At 37.7% G+C, this 20,483-nt stretch overlaps 1 protein-coding gene across 18 annotated transcripts in view; it reads right to left on the bottom strand.

The window, feature by feature from the left end:
- The window catches only part of ZNF148 (zinc finger protein 148), a 148,747-nt gene that overhangs the window by 26,961 nt on the left and 101,303 nt on the right, over positions 1–20,483 (bottom strand). For all 18 annotated transcript variants that reach the window (XM_080658457.1, XM_080658458.1, XM_080658460.1 and 15 more), the window contains 2 exons: positions 10,918–11,043; positions 472–595 (listed from right to left, as the gene is read on the bottom strand). In XM_080658457.1, the coding sequence (XP_080514583.1) occupies positions 472–595; positions 10,918–11,043 (250 nt within the window). The remainder of the gene's footprint in view (positions 1–471; positions 596–10,917; positions 11,044–20,483) is intronic.

The following is a 20,483-nucleotide window of genomic DNA, read 5'->3' on the forward strand; positions in this document are numbered from 1 at the left end:
ATGACCTTATTACTTTCTCCCCCACCATCCCCTTAATTCAATCTACATGTCTAATCTGTTCCCACAAAGATCTGATCTTTTAGTTCTGCCCTCAACAACTTCAGGTTTTTAATAATCATTTTTAATCTTCGATTCCCAAATTCATATTTCAAACTCTATCTGGATGTCTTGCCTAGAAAAATAAATGCTGACAGGCTTTCAATAATACATTCTTTAACTGTTTCTCTAGCTAAAATGAACACATTAAGCCAAATAAGTGTCCAATTAAGATTAGTTAATATTGCACATCCATGATAATTGTTTTCTCATTTAAAGTTTTCCCTGGTTTCCTTTCGACATTCTGGCCTTATGAAATCTCTAATTTGAAATGCCAGGTTAGCTATGGTCTTAGGAATGAATGACATTTACACAAAGATGAAAATAGCAAAGATAATTTTAATGGCCATAAGCCCATTTTAATTCAAGAAATACCTGTATGAATGAAGACATGTCTCTGTAAGTGATAGTTCGTTCTAAAGGCAGCATTGCAGTGCTCACAAACGTGAGATTTAGGGGTTTTCAAACCAAGTGATCCATCCTCATTTATTGTAAGAATCTAGTCCAAAAAAAAAAAAAGGCAAAAACAAAAGAAAGAAGTTTTAAAATGTAACACTAATTTATAAAAATGATAATGCCTTTTAATGCAAACAATGGTCACCAATGATTATGACATATTTTTTCCTAATAATTTTGAAAAGGCTGTTAGAATAATGTTATCATTAACTGTAAAGAACAGTGTGACTCAGAATGGGTAAAGATCACTAATAAAACCTTAGAAGCTAGTTCTCCAACGCTGATGTCTAAGAGTGCTTAAGTGTTCTGTTAGCGTGAGTATTGTTTTATTTTCAATTTCAAATTCTCACATATGCAGAACAAAAGTCTTATGTTTTAGAAATAGTGTAAATATCAATCAGTATAGGACTGGTTAAATAAGTCACGAAAATGTCTACAAGTTAATATTACATGGCCATAAAGTAAAATGAGAAAGCTATTACTTATACGGAAAGAGGTCCAGGATTTACTAAGTAAAAAAAAAAAGCAAGTTTTGCTCTAGTGAGTTTGGCTCAGTGGATAGAGCATCAGCTTGACGAAAGGGTCCTGGGTTTGATTCTAGTCAAGGGCATGTATAGGCTCCATCCTAGGGCACATGCAGGAGGCAAACCAATCGATGTGTCTCTTACAGCAATGTTTCTCTCTCTGTGTTTCTCCCCCTCCCTTCCATTCTTTCTAAAAATCAATGGAAAAACATCCTTGGGTGAGGATTAAATAAATAAATAAAGCAAGGTTTAGAATCCAGTATATAATTCTTCTATTTTTGTATATGAGAGTAACATACAGGTATATATATATTTTGTTTGTATATACATAAAAACTACCTGAGAAGGATGTACATAAAATGTATATAACCTCAGTTGTGATGGCTGGGGAACATGGCAGGTAGGAGATAAGGTGGGAGAGCGACTTTACACTGAACATATTTAATACACTTTTTAAACCAACATAAATGCTGACCTGTTACATTTTCCTCTTTTTTTTAAGATAAGAAAACAAAGTTTTCAAGTCATCCAAGGATAGAATTTAGAGTCTGATTCAATCCAGCATCTCTAAGGTTATTCTAGGACTACTAAACTATTATTAAGCATATTCCTAAAAATATTTGTTAGATAAATAAATTTGAATGGATATGGGAAAGGAAGATAGTTGACAAAGAAATCAACCTTATCTCCCTGGGCTTCTTAAGGTTGAGAATATTTTGGTCTGGACAGTGCCAGAGAGAAGCCACGTTTAGGCTTCATGTATTCCAATTTATCAACCATTTGTTCAACGAGCAACATTATACTGCCTCCCTCATCAGACAAGTGGCAGAGTGAAAATAATCGATGATCCCTTTTTCGTTATTGAGGAGAGAAGAAAGATGGCAGAACATGATCTGAAGATAAGCAAATAAAACTAGGAGATAAGATGAAGAGGAGCATGGCAAGTGAGAGGCAAGCAATATTGGAAGTGGGGGCATATAGAGTGGGAGCGAAGGAACTGTGTCCACACAGGGTGGGGAAATAGGAAACTGATTAGGGCCTGTAAATACACAGCTATGATCACTTCCCAACCCTAGAAAAAGGGAGTAGGTAAGGAAAAAGGTTTTAAATTTTTTAAAAGATTTTTTTACTTTAAATTTAGGAAGACAATTCACCCACACTGTATGTAAATCAATGGTAATTATAATGCAAATTATACAGGGCACTTGGGTTCTGGGCAAACTGCCAATGTGGTCAACAATGCTTCCAAATTTATGCACAAAAGTCAGAGGGAAACATTTGGCAGGGGAACGGAAGTGAGTGTCACAGATTCCTGAAGAGTCAGTGAGAATGAAGTTTCAACTCCAGTCAAAAATTTTTTCAAGCCTTCTAAGTCACAAAATAATACACAAGTTAACATTGTGCAAAACAACAACAAAAACACAGCAAGTTTTAAAATATGACTCAAAATATTTCTAACTTAAAAAAAATGAAAAATTAAGCATTTTATATAAAATAGAACTAGAAACAATATACTATGGTATTTTTTCACGTATGTTGATAAACAATAAGATCCATGTTCCAAAAAAAAAGGCAGTTCAATAGCTTTCTGTGGCAAACACAGCTACTGCAAGGAAAGGCTTTGTCAGGAACAAATCTGGCCCAAGTTTTTTAATGTGAAACGGATGTAATCTTAGTCAATACAAAGCCCTTTTATGAAGAGTTAAGGAGTTCTAGGTCATTGTTGTCTGTCACTAGAGATAATGCTGCCTTTCATTGTGGATTCAAGCCTTAACTCAAGGTGGATTTTATGGATGAAACAGCTAACACTGGCTTGTGAACAGCAGACTAAAAAATCTAGCATATTTATAAAGTTCAAAGACAGAAAAATCAAATTTTTAGGCATTTTATATTTAATTACCTTTTTTTCCTTTTCTTTTTAGACTACAGTAACAAATATCTTTGCATAAAAGACAAAAAGTAAAATTCAACTTGCCTCAGAATACCACCAATGCCTCCTCAAATTTGTGATCTGTTTTAAATGTAATTACCTAATTTTGTCTGTTTTACTCACCACTATAAACTCAATGTACAAATCGGTGTCTGGAACATAGTGAGACCCTATACATGTCTACTGATGTGGCTACCCGCTATCCATACCAAACATCCTCATAAGCTTACCAGTTTATTCTTAACATTTTTTGCAAGAAGTAATACTTTTCAATTTTTCTGAGTCACTAAGTAGTGCCACAGACAGGTGAGTATGCAAATAACAAAGTCCCTTAGTGCAGTGGTCGACAAACTCATTAGTCAACAGAGCCAAATATCAACAGTACAACGATTGAAATTTCTTTTAAGAGCCAAATTTTTTAAACTTAAACTATATAGGTAGGTACATTGTTATTAACTTAATTAGGGTACTCCTAAGCTGGCCTTTGCTAAAAATGTGGTATTCTGTGGAAGAGCCACACTCAAGGGGCCAAAGAGCCGCATGTGGCTCGCGAGCCGCGGTTTGCCAACCACTGCCTTAGTGGAACAGAAGTGGCAAATGGATACAGGCAAAGTTTCCTTCTTTGGTATAGATTTAGCTTCTTTTTTCTTGTTCACACCCCCTTTTTCCAGATCTTTTAGTAGAATGTGATTGCTTTTCTTTTTCACTTCAACAAAAGAACATTACAACTGAAGAATTTGAAATTTAAAACCTAAGGTGTCTGTTGTAACTCCACATAATTTATCTTGCTTCCTGTCACTGATACTTTTGAAAAAAATGGTATATAATAAAGAACAAGTAATCAGGCTTTATCAAGAGTGGAGAGATTAGTAATAGTCTAAATAATACTCAACATGCTGGTATTTTTCTTAATTGTTTAATAAATTTAAAGTAGAATTTTTCCCTTTCAAATGGAACTCAACTAATCTGCTCTCTTTATCTCATGGTCCATTAGAAGGAATATTTTTGTTCTGAGCCAAATGTGTTCCCAGCTAGTTACCTATACATTTATAGTGACTTACCTGAAATAATATACCAACTTTATTTAGTCAGACAAAGCACTAAACTCTGCCTATTCAATTCAGAGATTTTTCTTTCCTTAAGTGTCAGTGCCACTGAATAACTGAAACCTGACACCCCTCAGTGAGAAATTTTGCTCTCTTAAAAGGTAGAGGAGGTTCTCCCATTCTATGCTAAATATACTACAACTATGAACTACTAAAATCATTAAAGCATATTTTAAACTAATAGTTATAAATTTTATCATACATTCTTAAATCAATCTAAATCTCTAAACCACCAAAAGACAATGTAGAAAAAATAGTTTAAATTTCTCACCTACTATCAGTTATTTTACTGAAAGGGGTGGGAAGAGAGATCTTCTAAAATTCTCTTTATTCTTCAAATCCCAATAGAAATGGAAGAACAATTCATCCCCAAAGTCATACAATAAAATAACAAAGTCAGCCAGAGCAATAGCCACCATATTTTAACCATCTTAGTTATCTCTAATATCCCATCCTCACATTGTCACTTTCTTTCATTCTTCAGGATTTTTATTGTCTCTCAATAGTAGATTTTACATATTACCAAATTTAGTTTTTAAATGGCAAGTTTTTGACAGTGCCAGAACATGAAATACACGGTATCATAAGCATGGTATAATAACAGATGTTCAACATAACGACCCTGAATTTTAGAAAAGGCTCTGTTTTCATGTTTTCTAAGTATTAGTCAGAAAACTATGTGACATTTTTAAAGAAAGATTTGAATCAAATATTTTTAAATTGAAGTTCAGTTCTGTTAAAAAAATTGTTTACTCAGAATATATAACTCCATGGGAAAATTATATAAATAAAATACTAATACCTCTTTTACTAATTTTCTTCATTTTTCTCTTAAGTATTATTTCCTATTTCCATCCCCAGTCTTAAAATCAGTACTTCATCTTCAAAGCCACTTCTTCCACAATCACATTAGCATATAAGAACAATATATGAAAAATGCCTAGTATATCTACTTCTCTGCTGCTTTTAATTAAATTTTCCTCATTTTATATCATTCAATTTTAAATCTTTTTTTATATTAAAATCACAAATCTTTCCTGGGAACCAATGATATATAATAAATTGCCAGTAAAGGATTCTCTATATAATTTATAATCAGTGTGATTTGTGAACTATGTTCTTCCTTCCTGAGTTCAGCCTAACTTTGAATAACCAATTTCTATTCAGACTACCTACAGTGTTATAACAAACCCGGTTCCTTTATTTGGGAAGAGATCCTGGCATATCATAGACATGAAAATTATTTGTTGACAGAAAAAAAAAGGAGATACATTTCAAAATAAGGAGAAGTAATTAAAAAGTACCCTGCTCTATTTCTTTAAATTACTAGGGATTTTGAAGGACCTATAAAATGTACACAATACTGGATTAAGAAAATATTGTTATATTTTACTGAAAAGGATTCTTAGAGTTCATCGTTAACTCAATAATCCTCACAAAATCTTCTGGGGTGGAAATTGTTATCTCCTAAGCACCTAACAAGTCAATAGCATAGTCAGATGATAATACCTCATTTTCTCCAAAAACTTCTAGTATCAAGACTTGAGATTCTCAAGCTGTAACATAAATTGCAATCACCTTGGACTCTAAAGTATAAATGGAAATCCACTGAATAAGAACCACTAGGGTTGGGGCCTGAGTATATAACTGGAAAATCTCTATAGTGATTCTAATGCAGAGTCAGGATGGAGAGCCACTGACATGAATGCACGAAGATGGAATTAAGTCCACTGAGACTTTTCACAGATTTCTAAACACTTTAGTGCTCTGTAGTCCTAATCCACAGCAAAACAAAAATAGACTAAAAGGGGCAATGGAATATAATGTTAAGTGGCCACATAGGTATAACAATGTAAAAATAAACAGCATGTCATTAAGGAATGAGACAGCTAAGCTATTATAAGCAGTCAAGAAACAAAATCTAGCAGTCAATAGTTTACAGGATAAGGGGGAAAAAGCCCTAATGTCTCAGTCCTCCCAGAGGGCTTATTACAATACATACATAAAAAATGTTTACAACATCAACTCTTAAGACACTAAAAGCAGAGTCATGTTCAAATGCACTATATTTAAAAAGAAAACAACACATTAAAGATTTCCATCAAAGTGGCTAAAATAAAATTAAGCTTGACATTTAAAAGTGACAAGCTTTTTGCCCTAGCCCAGTGGTCGGCAAACTCATTATTCAACAGAGCCAAATATCAACAGTACAACGACTGAAATTTCTTTTGAGAGCCTAAAACCAACTTCTGCGCATGGGCCATGAAGTTTCAATCGCACTGTGCATGCGCGCCCGCACGTGGTATTTTGTGGAAGAGCCACACTCAAGCGGCCAAAGAGCTGCATGTGGCTCGCGAGCCGCAGTTTGCCGACCACTGCCTTAGCCGGTTTGGCTCAATGGATAGAGCGTCAGCCGTCAGACTGAAGGGTCCCAGGTTTGATTCCGGTCAAGGGTACATGCCCAGGTTGCGGTTGCCAGCTTGATCCCCATAGGGGGCGTGCAAGGAGGCAGCCGATCAATGATCCTCTCTCATCACTGATGTTTCTATCTCTCTCTCCCTCTCCCTTCCTCTCTGAAATCAATAAAAATACATTAAAAAAAATAAAAACGACAAGCTTTTATTATGTGAAAAATTTACTTTCATGAAACACCTTATTCCATGATAGTATCTAATAACTTAACCTAGATAACATTCCCTAACTTGATTACCTTCTTTTACAGACATGATTCCAAATGGATTTTGGCAACTTTCCAAATATCAAATCTACCTTAAGATGACTAAACTTTTCCATATTTCAAAGGCTAAGAAAGCAATTAAAATCCATGGCAGCTGAAGATGACCTAACAATACAATACTTCACACCACAAAGCTTATCTGGAAGGGAGCCACATTTATATGGATATTAGAAGCTCTGATATTTTTACTGGAATTCTATCACATTACTTTAGTAGTAGTTGCTGTATAGATCCCCAATCTAACGTGACACATATCGAAGTACTCATAATGGCAAAATTCAAGATTTGGGAAAGGTGCTGGGGTAGAGTGGAGTCTTCTAACCATAATAAACCATAATTCTTTGATAAATTTCAAGTTATTTTTAGGAAATGTAAAACAAGCAGCACGCTGATTTATAAACGTGAGATAAGCTTTCCTTGCTTTTCATACAAAAGAGCAGAAAGAGTTTAATGAAAAATCAAAAGTACGAATTTTAAACACATGCCTGAGAAAATAGAAAATAACTCATTGGCTATGCCTCAAAGTCCCAAAACTCCAAATACAAAAACCATTTATCTGGAGACTGCAGACCTGTGTTAAAAACAGTCCACAACCACCTTCTGTCCCACTATATGTAACATGTCAAAACAATTTTAAAATAATTGATTTTGTTATTCTCACACCCCTGTCTGTTATACATTATTTCTGGTCATTTCACCTTCCTAAGAATTCCCTGAAAAGACTGGCCCCAAATACCTTCTTATGTAAAATGTACTTAGACTAGGCCAAATATTTCATCTAGCAACTGCAGAGATTATATAAATACTAAAATAATACCTTTAGATATTAAAATAATACATTATAAATAAATTTATCTCAAATAAAAAGCAAAATAGCTTAAACTCTCTAAAAATCTGATCTATACTTAGAAACACCTAGAACAAACTACCAAATACACTCTACTATAAGATAACAGTCTGTGTTTTAGTCAGAATTTCAGAACACATTATACTCAAGAATAGTACCAGAAAAACATGGTAGTAAGTTACCAAAGAAAATGTAGAATTTACATATATTATGGTGTTTTTAGACTTGAAATAAATTCCTCATAGATCAACAGTGAACCCAAAGTAGCATAATCACTATCACAATCATTTTAGAAATTTATTTTTCCCTCCAAACCTGGTATTGTTCTATAATGGAGAACCTAATTCATTAACGTAAAAAACAAAAAGTATCATATAAATTGCTCAGAAAAACATTAACCCTAAGAAAAGAGGAGGGAGAGATTTCAGAAAACATGAAATATAAAATGCCAATGATTATGAAAAAAAAACAACAACACCACACAACAAATTAAGTATGACCAGTAACTAAAGAAATTTAAATTTAACTATACTGAGATGCCCATCTTAAACTACAAAAAAAGCAAAAGTCTCATACTCAAGGCTGATGAAAGTGTGGACAGACACACCTCAGGCCACTGCAGGTAGCAACTGGTACATTTCTGGAAGGAGTAACATTATCAAGAAACCCTTTTATGCCTGGACAATGTTGCTCAGTGGTTGAGCATCAACCTACAAACCACTCGATTCCCAGTCAGGGCACATGTCCAGGTTTCAGGCTCAATCTCCAAGTGTGGGGCAAGCAGGAGGCAGCCAATCAATGATTCACTCTCATCACTGATGTTTCTATCTCTTTCCCCGTCTCCCTTCCTCTCTGAATTCAATAAAAATATATTTTTTAAAATAGTTTTTTAAGTTCATGCCCTATGATTCAGGAGTGCACAAATATCTATATACAAACTTTTGAAGTGCAGCATGATTTAAAATGAAGTCAAAGAGAATACAACTTTCCAACAACAAAGCAATCATTGAATATCATGTGATACATCAAAAGAATATTATGTAGACAGTGTAGGCAGGCAGGCGGTTTAATGTGCAGAGGCTTCTCCGTGAAGTGCACTCTGTGTAAGAGGCCCTTGTGCAAAAAAGCTGCTTTTTTTCTTTGAGCCCAGTTAGCCACCAGGACCCCTTCTTAGTAGGTGTCCTTTTTCTTCTTCTCAGGGTTCACATAATCCGATTGCCTCCTGCCCCAGTCAGGGTAGCTTCCCCTTGTTATTTTCCAACCTCCAGATCTTTGCAATCACAGTTCCCTTTCCCTTGGATTTTCTTCCCATACACTCTCCTCAGCCAAATCCATTCATGTTAGGACTTTTCTGATTCCCCCATCAGGAGACAAAGCTCTTCCTGTCAGGCCACAACCTGCTTGGATGTATCTCAGACCCAACAAAGAGCAGTCATGGTAAAGTGTGGGCCGCTCCAGGGTACCATGGGATCCCAGTCTCCTGGCAGGCTGCAGTATAGGCTGTGAGGGCATCACAGAGGCAAAAGTGCTGGCCATAGGTACGACATACGTCCTCTGCAGGCAAATCCTGAGGAAAGGTTTGGGGCTGCTATGACCCAGGCAACTACCAAAGGAGCCATCTGTTGCCTGTAAGAGTCCACACAGTTTGGGAGTCTTGAAGATCGGGGCAAGATGCATGGGGCAGCTGAAGCTAAAGCCAAGGTCTGGCCAGGACAGTAGCAGGGGGTAGTGCCTGGCCTTTGGGCTAGGGTCTGGTGTCCAAATGCAGGTCAAAGGAGCCAACATCACCACCAAAAGCCCCATAGAGCCTCACCAGCCAACTGTGGGGGGTGGAAGGCACAATTAGGTGTACCTGGCTGCCCCAATCATACATGGGATGCAAACCATAGGCTGTGAGCATCACCATATGACAAAATAAAATTATGTAGCTAATAATACCCTTATAAAACCATTAATAACTTTAAATGTAAAAATAGCTTACACACACTTCAAGTGTTAAAAATCTGGAAATTCTATATATCTACAAATTTGAAAATAGAAAGGGAATATGGCAGAAAACTAAGGTAGTTATCTCTAGGAAACATGACTATGGGTTATTTTAATCTCTGTATTTTTCAAACTTTTCTCTAACAGGCACACTTATTTATCCCAAAAGCAGTGGTATGTTGGTAAATGTTTAACAACAGGTTAAGAAGTCATGGGGCTGGGAAGGGTTTACTGATTTCCATGGTGTAATTATTCTCATCGTGGCTAATTTTAATCTACCAATGGTTTTAGCCCTGGCTTGCAAAATTCCTGAAAACCTAGCAATTAGCTCTGGCAAGCCAGTATCAACTGGTTCCAGCACACCACTGGGAGTCCAAAAGTATACAAATATATAAATGGTAATTATGATTTAAATCACATATGCAAAAACAATTAGCCATCACAAAATAAAGAGGTCATGTTATAATATGATCTTTTTAAAAAAGCCTTCTTCACTATATGAGGAAAGTATACCCAAAAAGTATTTATTGAGTCTCGTATTGTGCCTACTATTCCAGGCTCTTGGGATATACATGTGAAGAAAATAAAGTCCCTGTCCTCATGAAGCTTACATTCTATTCGTATACATACTTTTTATTGGTTTCAGAGGAAAGGAGAGGGGGGAGAGAGAAACATCAACAATGAGAGAGAATCATTCATCGGCTGCCTCCTGCAGGCCCCCTACTCAGATTGAGCCTGAAACTCAGGCATGCGCATGTGCCCTAACTGGGAATCGAACTATGACCTCCTGGTTTATAGGTCAACACTCAACCACTGAGCCACACTGGCTAGGCTTACATTCTATTCTAATAAGGTATTTCACAACCTTTTCCTAATGAAAAATCGGTACTGAATTTTCCTAAAACCGTAATATTAAAATAAAATTAATATAAGTGAAAAGCAGGGCACTGCATACCATCTGCCAGTTTTTAAAGAGAAAGACAAAGGGAAAGAAAAGTTTGCTTTTAGAAAAAAGACATAGTGAAAGCAAAGTGAAAGTTAAAGCAATGGCCCACCACCTCCATGCAAGCTTGCACCCCTTCCTCCTAGTGAAGCTGATGCAACATTCCAACTTTACTAACCCACATGATACTTTATACAGCTGCCTTATGGTCCAGTCGCGTTCTTGCCCATATGATTAACCAACAGTTTGGGATTAACAGGTTAGGGACCACCACCTTAATATATTCTCTTACCTTTGCAGGAGAACGCTGCTTCCGTTTCTTCTTTTTCTGTAAGTCTACTGGCTCTCTGATTTGTTTTTTGTCTCTCATCAGTTGCTCAGATACATCAGTAAAAGTAATTTCCTGCTTTACACTTATCTGTTAAAAAAAAAAAAGAAAGCCAATTTTAGAAATAAAGTCCATTGTGACAAAAAAAAAAAACCCACTGCATATTTAATACTTTGCTAACCCTACATAAATATGGCTCCCTGGATAATCTATGAGTGTATGCAAGTAAATAGCTCGTTGAAGAATTCATTAATAGGTAACTGAAAAATAAGAATCAAGAGTATATAAACTGAGGGATAAACTAAGATTTTACAAACAATTACCTGGAAAAAAATAATAAAGAAGTCCTGGGAAAAGATGATTATAAGACCTACCGGAATAAAGTGGAAGTCAACAGAAACATCAATTTCATTCCCACATTTAAGAAAAGTGATGCTAAAGTTAAAAGCACACTAAAAAGGTTAAACCCAAAAAAAAGAAAATAAAATAGTCGGCGATACAAGGAGTATTTTGACTTCACAATGGGCTGTCTCTCAATTTACAAAATATCAGGGAAACAACAAAATTCTAAAAGGTAGTCACATCAAAAGAAAGGTAAGACAAATAATGAAAATCCAATTACCTTTAAGTACAATACTTTTAACCAGCATTTTAGCCAGTATTTTCCTGGCTTCTCCAATAAACCATTACCAAGTATGTTTATGGAACTGCATATGGTTTTAGTCTGCCTGCTATGTACATGGCATGATGTTAACTACACAATAAATATAGAGCTACTACAAGAAAATTAAGATATCAACAATATTATCTATCTTCAGATCTCAGTTTTCACAGATATGAAGAGTTGTTTGTCCTAAAAAAAGAATACAGTAAACCCTCAATTTTGCCGACCTAGATTTAATGGACTTTGGATTTAAAAGGCAAAATTTCCAGTCCATAAGTGATAGGTGAAAATTAACATCCTATTAATTTTAAAATGCTTTTAACCAAGATTTGCTTATAATTAACAGGTGTGTTTTTTTGTTATTAAGTCACTGTTATTTTTAACAAACTTTAGCAAATAGGCCATATGTTAGTAAAAGCACTGTAGTAATTTCGCCGACATAAATATTACATATCTACAACTATAGTCTACATATTAAACCCAAGAGTCACTGCTTATAAACAATGTTTAGTGAACGATAACACCCACCACTCTCAAGTAGTAACTGGTTCTGTTATCTCGAGTGGCAGTGGTGTGACTTTCTACAGCAGTTTTAGCTTGTGCTGGATGCTCCAGCCTATGCTACGCCACGCCCTCGCCATGTGCATTTGTTTACTCACAGTGACTGGTGAGTAGACTCACTTATCAGACCTATTCAATATAAATTTGAAATTATGCAGGAAACTTTTCTGTGAAATTAAACTTTTCACACATATTTAATTTTAATGACACAAATGTGTCTACATAAGTAAAAATAGGTAAATTAACTAATTTGTCAAATTTTTAATATACCCATTTGGAAAACATACTTTATTATATAACTAGAAGCCTGGTGCATGAATTCATGCATGGGTGAGATCCAGCCGGCCCACCCCGATCGGGGCTGATTGGTCCGGGCCGGCCAGGGGGAGGGGCTGCGGGCGGTTGGCTGGCTGGCTCCGCCCCCGATGGGGATGGGAAGCCGATCAGGGGCAGGGCTTGCCAGGGGAAGGGCTGCCGGCTGTTGGCTGGCCGGCCCCACCCCCTGGTTGAATTCCTGGTTGAAGGTACAATTTGCATATTAGCCTTTATTATATAGGATGGACTTTCAGCTTTAACAGACACCCCCTCACCCAAATTAGTGCCTTATACGAGGTTTTAATGTACATAGGGTTCTAAGGTCACTACTGGTAGTGTCAATTCTCATAAGGAATTGATGGTGTTCAGTAATCCACTGCCACATTTCCAATCTATCTTTGAAATGAAAACACAAGAATCTTAAAACTAAGAAACTTTCAACTCAAGAAGCTATGAGTTGAAATATTAAACATGCTTGACCTTTGCCCAGCCAGCGTGGCTCAGTGGTTGCATGTCAACCTATGAACCAGGAGATCACGGTTTGATTCCCAGTAAGGGCACATGCCTGGGTTGCGGGCTCAATCCCCAATGTAGGGCATGCAGAAAGAAGTCAATCAGTGATTCTCTCTCATCACTGATATCTCTCTCCCTCTCTCTCTCTCCCCCGCTTTCCCTTCTTCTCTGAAATCAATAAAAATATAAAAAATTTTTAAAGGTTATATATTTTAAAAAATGCTTGACCCTTGCACCATGTGAGGACACCAGAAAGAGGCCCCTCACCCTATCATGCAAGCATCCTAATCTAGAACTTACAGCCTCTAGAACATGAGAAATAAATTTGTGTTGTTCATAAGCTTTAAAAAAATCCTTGATAATAATCCAGGGAGTAAAATGTGCTAATGATTACATTTTTAAAAAATATACTTTAAAGCCTAAGTGCCCATCAGCAGATGAGTGGATTAAAAAAACTGTGGTACATCTACACAATGGAATACTACGCTGCTATAAAAAAGAAGGAGCTCTTGCCCTGACAGGTTTGGCTCAGTGGATAGAGCGTCGGCCTGCGGACTCAAGGGTCCCAGGTTCAATTCCGGTCAAGGGCATGTACCTTGGTTGCGGGCACATACCCAGTAGGGAGTGTGCAGGAGGCAGCTGATCGATGTTTCTCTCTCATTGATGTTTCTGTCTATCCCTCTCCCTTCCTCTCTGTAAAAAAAATCAATAAAATATATTTAAAAAAAAAAAAAAAGGAGCTCTTAACATTTGCAACAGCATGGACAGACCTGGAGAACGTTATGCTAAGCAAAATAAGCCAATCGAAGAAAGATAAATATCACATGATCTCACTCATTGTAGAATATATTGAACAACATAAACTGCTGAACAAAAATAGATCCAGAGACATAGAAGCATCGAACATCTAGACCAGTGGTCGGCAAACTCATTAGTTAACAGAGCCAAAAATCAATAGTACAATGATTGAAATTTCTTTTGAGAGCCAAAAACCAACTTCTGTGCATGGGCCACAAAGTTTCAATCGCACTGTACATGCGTGCCCACACGTGGTATTTTGTGGAAGAGCCACACTCAAGGGGCCAAAGAGCCGCATGTGGCTCACAAGCTGTTGTTTGCCAACCACTGGTCTAGACCGTCCAACCTCAGAGGGAAGGGGGGTAAGAGATCAACCAAAGGACTTATGCATGCATATAAGCATAACCAATGGACACAGACAATAGGGGGGTGAGGGCATGTGCAGGGGGGTGGGAACGGCTGGTGAGAGGTCAATGGAGGAAAAAGGAGACATATGTAATACTTTAAACAACAAAGAATTTAAATAAATATAACATTAATATTAAATAAATAAATAAAATACACTTCAAAATATGCAAAAGATTATAAACATCTTACAGATTTATTGTGTAAAGTTGGAAGACGCAGTGTGTGAAATTCATGAGGAAAAATGCAACATAAACTAGGGATTTCAGACTAATAAAATAAGGAACTGAAAGCTTTCATAAATCCCTGGAATGTAGGCAGTATGAGAATAGCAAATCAAGGAGAACCTTGGCACAAAAACATGATGTAAATGATTATTCAGCCAATAATTCCATCAGGTTATAGAATACTAGTGATCATTTTTTATAGCTTCTTTTGGTATCATTATTTGGAACATTCAAACATGTTATTACCATCTGAAGTGATGGGAACTCAAAGTGACAAACCTGGGCTGGGTATGAGACAAGGAGAAATAATAGCAGACCATCTATAAGCATTTGTTGAACTGCTCTGTCCTATTTTGCAGTAGCACTAAAGTAGTTCCAACACTTCTGTCAGCTTACAGATTGCAAAGAAACCATGAAAATATAGCAGGAGCAATAAGAAAAAGGGGAAACAGGAACTCTTTTTAGTAAAAGTATCAAGTGGAGCATAAGACAAATGCACAAATAAGTTCTGAAATTAGCAATTATTCACAAACCAAGGATGAGCCTTTATATGCAGTGAAAAAGATTAATACAATGTATCTGAGCCTATTAGTTATTTTGACATATATGGAAGGTAGTACTTGCAATTTCAAATACAAGGCACACTGTTAACATTGTGAAAGCAGACCCAAATCTAGATATTATCAATGGATCAAAGCATTATGAATGTTAATAGGCACATAGCAAGTTACATTTTTAGAATGCTCCAATAGCCTAATGCTGATAAATGGAATAAAGTAATCTCCTCTATATATAACATAATCAACTACACATTAAAGTATATGGTCCATCCTAAGGTGTAAAGATGTCAGTAAATCCAAAAAACTTTAAGTGATGGGTATAAGATGGCTAGAAAAAGTGAGTTACAAAAAGTTTGAAGAAGCACAACGAAAATGACACTACTCTTTTGTTGAGAACTATCTTTAAAAGAAAATGAAGTTCTCTTTAAAAGAAAAGTGTTACTTTTCACCTATGTAAAATGAAATGTAATTAATCAAAGCAAACATCTACACCTGAGTGATATGAGAAAAGATTGGTTTGCTAGATTTTCAAAACATATTTATTAAAGCAGCATGAAAACAATGAACTAGGAAGTATGGTAATTTCTTAAAAACAAAAACAGCCCTGGTTGGTGTGGCTAAGTTGGTTGAAGCATCATCCCATGCATCAAAGGGTCTCGGGTTCAATTCCCGGCTGGGGCGTATACAGGGTGGCAACTGATCGCTGTTTCTCTTACATCAATGTTTTTCTCTCTTTCCTCTCTCTCTAAAATCAATAAAAACATATTCTCAGGTGAGGATTTAAAATATAAGTAATTTTAAAATAAAACTAAAAAAAACCCCGCTGGTTTCTTCCTCATCACCTGTTTTACTATTTTACCTAGACCCATGTGAAACCTCATACCTACGTTTGAGGGGTAAATTTCAATGCTGTTCTTACTACCAAACCAGAGGTACCATTAACACTGTCACAAACACCCTACCCATCCTTCTTTCATAGATTTGACTAAACCCAGACATTTCTCCACCTAAAACTCTAAGACTCATCCACCGATTGAAGCTCCCTCTGGGTCTCCCACTATGAAAGTGGGGAAGCTGGACTCCCATGTCATATCTTCCCTCTACACTCATGTAACTTCTTCCTCAGCATCCTTAGAAAACTTTGAGTGCTACAGTATCAATACTTCCTCACCCCTTACCATGGTCAAAGCATGGACCCCACCCATGCACAAATTTGTGCACTGGGCCTCTAGTAGGGAATATAATCAATAATACTGTAATAACTAGGTATGGTGCCAGGTCGGTACTTAAAATACCAGGGGATCACTTGTAAAGTATATGATTATCTAACCACTACACCTGAAACTAACACAAAATGATAGTGAATGTAAAGTGTAATTGAAAAATAAAATTTAAAATAGTCTCCTTTTCAAAGATCTTCACATGTAAATGGGGAATTTTGATACATTACAAAAAATAAATAAACTAATTCAAGACAGCACATGTTGGGCTCAACCTAAATGAATGGAACAGGGTATAAGGGCAGGAATGAAAGTGAGAAATTAATCAGATTTGACATAATTGCAAAAGGCTTCATGAATGAAAGCACAGGACTTAAGCAGAATTACAAGTTTATCATGTATATCCCTCATTTATTTTTTTCTTCCAAACCTGCTATTCTCCTCGACTTCTTTCTTCCAGACTCAATGTTAAAAAGTGAAACAACAAATGTAATTGTATCTAAAATAATGTTGCCAGACCCAGTAGGCAATGAATAAATATTTTATTTGGTTTGCAGATTTTGGTCTACCCAACTCCCAAAACAGAAGGTGACTCCTTAGAATGAACTTATCCTTCTCTTCAGTCTCAATGTCCTACATTCATATCCAGCAGCATCCAATTCATTTCAATTAACCTTATCAACCTTGCTGTTTTAGGGTATTATCTCCCCAATATGTTCTTCCATGGATAAATTAATATAAAACTGTTTTCTTGTCATTTCCCAGTGAGGGATCTACCATAACTCCTTGTTGCCCATGGTATGAATTATATTCTCCCAGCTCAGCTTTCAAGATTCTTTATGATGTACATTACAGAAAAGACCTAGGACACTTGACAGAAGTATCTGTCCTTAAACAACTCTACTCTCCTTTCAATTTTCAATTTTAATTTTTGGTATTCTCATTCATCTTCCTGTCCCTGTTTGAGTAAAAAGTCATGGTATTTTTGTGCTTTCCTCTGTGCTATGTGATTCCATTCGTACCCATCTCCAAGACTCTGCGGCTTCACTGTCTCCAAAATAATCTCGTACTCCACTAGCCACTTCTCTGCCTAAAAGCACACTTAAACTTCCCCTATAAAAAAAATTCTCCAAAATCTTCTAACAACTTCCTTCTTCTTATGGCCAAACTTTTTCAAAGAAGTGTCTCTAGTGAGCATGCAGAAAAAAGAAATGCTCCCAAATTTATTCTAAGAGTAAAAGTACTACATAGCCAAATAAAAAAGATGTGTTTAACTATCACTAGGAGGAATTTGTTCCAAAATACTGCTAGGAAACAAGCTGAATCAAAGTGACCACAAATAGAGTAAGTGTTAAAACATAAAAAGAAAGATATAACACAATTAATTGTACTACAAACATGCTCTCTAAAGAAAAAATGTTAGCAATATTTGGGAGTATCATGGAGTCCAAAAAAGAAGAAATTTAAGATCAAGCGTGCGTGCGTGCGTGCGTGCGTGCCTGTGTGTGTGTGTGTTTACAGAACGGTTTTGGCAAGAAGAGTTAGGGGTAACCAGACAACAGGAAGATTTCTGATTCAAAGCTCACCAAGCCACAGAACAGGGTGGGGACAGGCAGTAGTAGACTGATGGACAGTCCTTTGTGTGAATCATGAACCATAACCCTCCCTTCAGTCTAACCTATGATTGCATGCACAATTTTGAAAGGAGCTACATTTATAAGAGTTTGAGAAAGTCCACAACTATCTTTCAATAACGAAAAGGTTAAGGAGTCTACAATTCAAAAAAACATTCTAGTCTACTTCTTTATCATATTTCTCACTATAAATTTGCATTTGGCTTGCTATATCAGCATCTTATAATTTAGACAATCTATACTAATAATAGAGGAATATGCAAATAGTCTGGGACGCTGTCACAGTAACAGTAATGACCGAACAGCAGGCTGCCATGGGGCAACCAAGCCAGCAGGGGGGTCAGTGAGGGGCGACTAAACGACTGAACAACAGGTTGCATGGGGCGACCAGGCCGGCAGGGGGATTAGTGAGGGACAACCAAACGACTGAACAGCAGGCTGTGTGGGGCAACCAGGCCAGCAGGGGGGCAGTTGGGGGTGACCAGGCTGGCGGGGAGGGGGGGCAGATAAGGGCAACCAGGCCGGCAGAGGGGGGCAGTTGGGGGCTACCAGGCCAGTGGGAGGGGGAATTTGGGGGTGACCAGGCCGGCAGGGGAGGGCAGGTGGGGGCAACCAGGTTGGCAGGGGGGGGTCAGTAAGGGGAGACCAGGCCGGCGGGGGGGGGGGCAATTAAGGGCGATTAGGCCGGCAGGCAGAGGCGGTTAGGGGTGATCAGGCTGGCAGGGGCGGGGGGCAGTTAGGGGCGATCAGGCAGGCAGGCGAGCAGTTAGGAGCCAGCGGTCCCGGATTGTGAGAGGGATGTCTGACTGCCAGTTTAGGCCCGATCCCTGAACCGGCAGTCAGATATCCCCTGAGAGGTCCTGGATTGGAGAGGGTGCAGGCCGGGCTAAGGGACACACCCCCTACCCATACACGAATTTTGTGCACTAGGCCTTTAGTCCTATATAATAAAAGCCTAATATGTTAAGTGTCCAGTCATCTGGTCGGCCATTCAACCAATCAAAAGCGTAATATGCTAATGATATGCTAAGGCCGCTCAACTGCTCGCTATGACGTGCACTGACCACCAGGGGGCAGACGCTTCAACCAGGTTAGCTTGCTGCTGGGGTCCGGCCGATCGGGACTGAGCAAGTCAGGCCGGACATGCCCTGGAGCCCTCCCGTGGTCCTCCCGACTGGCCAACTTCCCGTTTCCCTCCCCGGCCCTGACAGTGCACCGGTGAGGTCCTTCGGCCTGGTCAGCGCCCTCTTGCAATCCAGGACCCCTCAGGGGATATCAGAGAGCCAGTTTCGGCCTAATCCCACAGACCAGGCCAAGGGACCCCACTGGTGCATGATTTCGTGCACCGGGCTTCTAGTTATAAGATAAAGCAGACAAAGTGATCAAGTTATCCTACCTGAAATAGTGCTGCCCATCCCAGTCCTTCCTATCTCACCAGGAAATTCTATTCTCAACTTCTAACATCATGATTTAGGTTCTCTCCTGTTCTCATGGCAGTTGTTCTGGATCCAGCCCTCTAGCACAGTGGTCGGCAAACTCATTAGTCAACAGAGCCAAATATCAACAGTACAACGATTGAAATTTCTTTTGAGAGCCGAAGACCGACTTCTGCACATGGGCCACGAAGTTTCAATCGCACTGTATGTGCACGCCTGCACATGGTATTTTGTGGAAGAGCCACACTCAAGGAGCCAAAGGGCTGCATGTGGCTCACGAGCCGCGGTTTGCCAACCACTGCTCTAGTATATCTTTTACCCCACCTCTATTTTGTAAGAGTTTCAGTAAATCTATACCAGTGGTTCACAAATGTGGTCCAGGGACTCCTGAAGGTCCCTGACACACTTTCAGGTGGTCCACAAGATCAAAAAAGATTTTCATAATACCTGTTGTTGTTTTTTTCACTTTCCTCTCACAAACATATGGTGGTATTTTGCAGAAGCTAACTAACATGTGCTGTCACCAGAGATGGAATGAATTAGCAAATCTGAGAATCCAGTTCTCTTAATAAGTCATACAATAAAAAGATTTGTAAAATTGTAAAACAAATGCTAAATTTTGTTTTAAAAAATAGGGTTAGATTTCATATAAAATATTGTATGTTAACATACAAGAGGACCTGTTGTTTATAAATTAGTAAGTAAAAATTTAAATTTCTCAGTTCTTATTTCTAAAATAGCAAATATTGATATATAACTAACATAAGCAAGAGCTGTTAGGAATCCTTAGCATTTTCCAAAAGTAAAGGAGACCAGAATTTTGAGGACCACTGACCTAGATACTTAACTATATTCTGCATTCCCTGCTTCTTTCCATTCAATCTTTTTTAATACAGATGCCAGGGCCCCAGCAACATAATGAAATTACTATATATGTGTGTACAGGTGGGGTTTAGTAGACATACATGTATTTCCTAACACTGTCTGCTGAGATCACCAAAGAGCGATGACATTCAACACACCTAGCACCCAAAACTTTAGTTTCTAAATACCATGATCCAAATAAAAGAACTGGGGCTCCTTGAAGTGACTGAATCCAAAGCTGGGCAGGGGAAAATATAAGACAACCCTGGGACATCTTGTGGTGCCAGAAGTGAAAGTGCCTGAAAAAGGATCAGCACATGTCAAAGGACACAA

The sequence above is a fragment of the Plecotus auritus genome (genome assembly GCF_963455305.1).
Source record: "Plecotus auritus genome assembly, chromosome: 2".
In the NCBI taxonomy this organism is placed as follows: Eukaryota; Metazoa; Chordata; class Mammalia; order Chiroptera; family Vespertilionidae; genus Plecotus; species Plecotus auritus.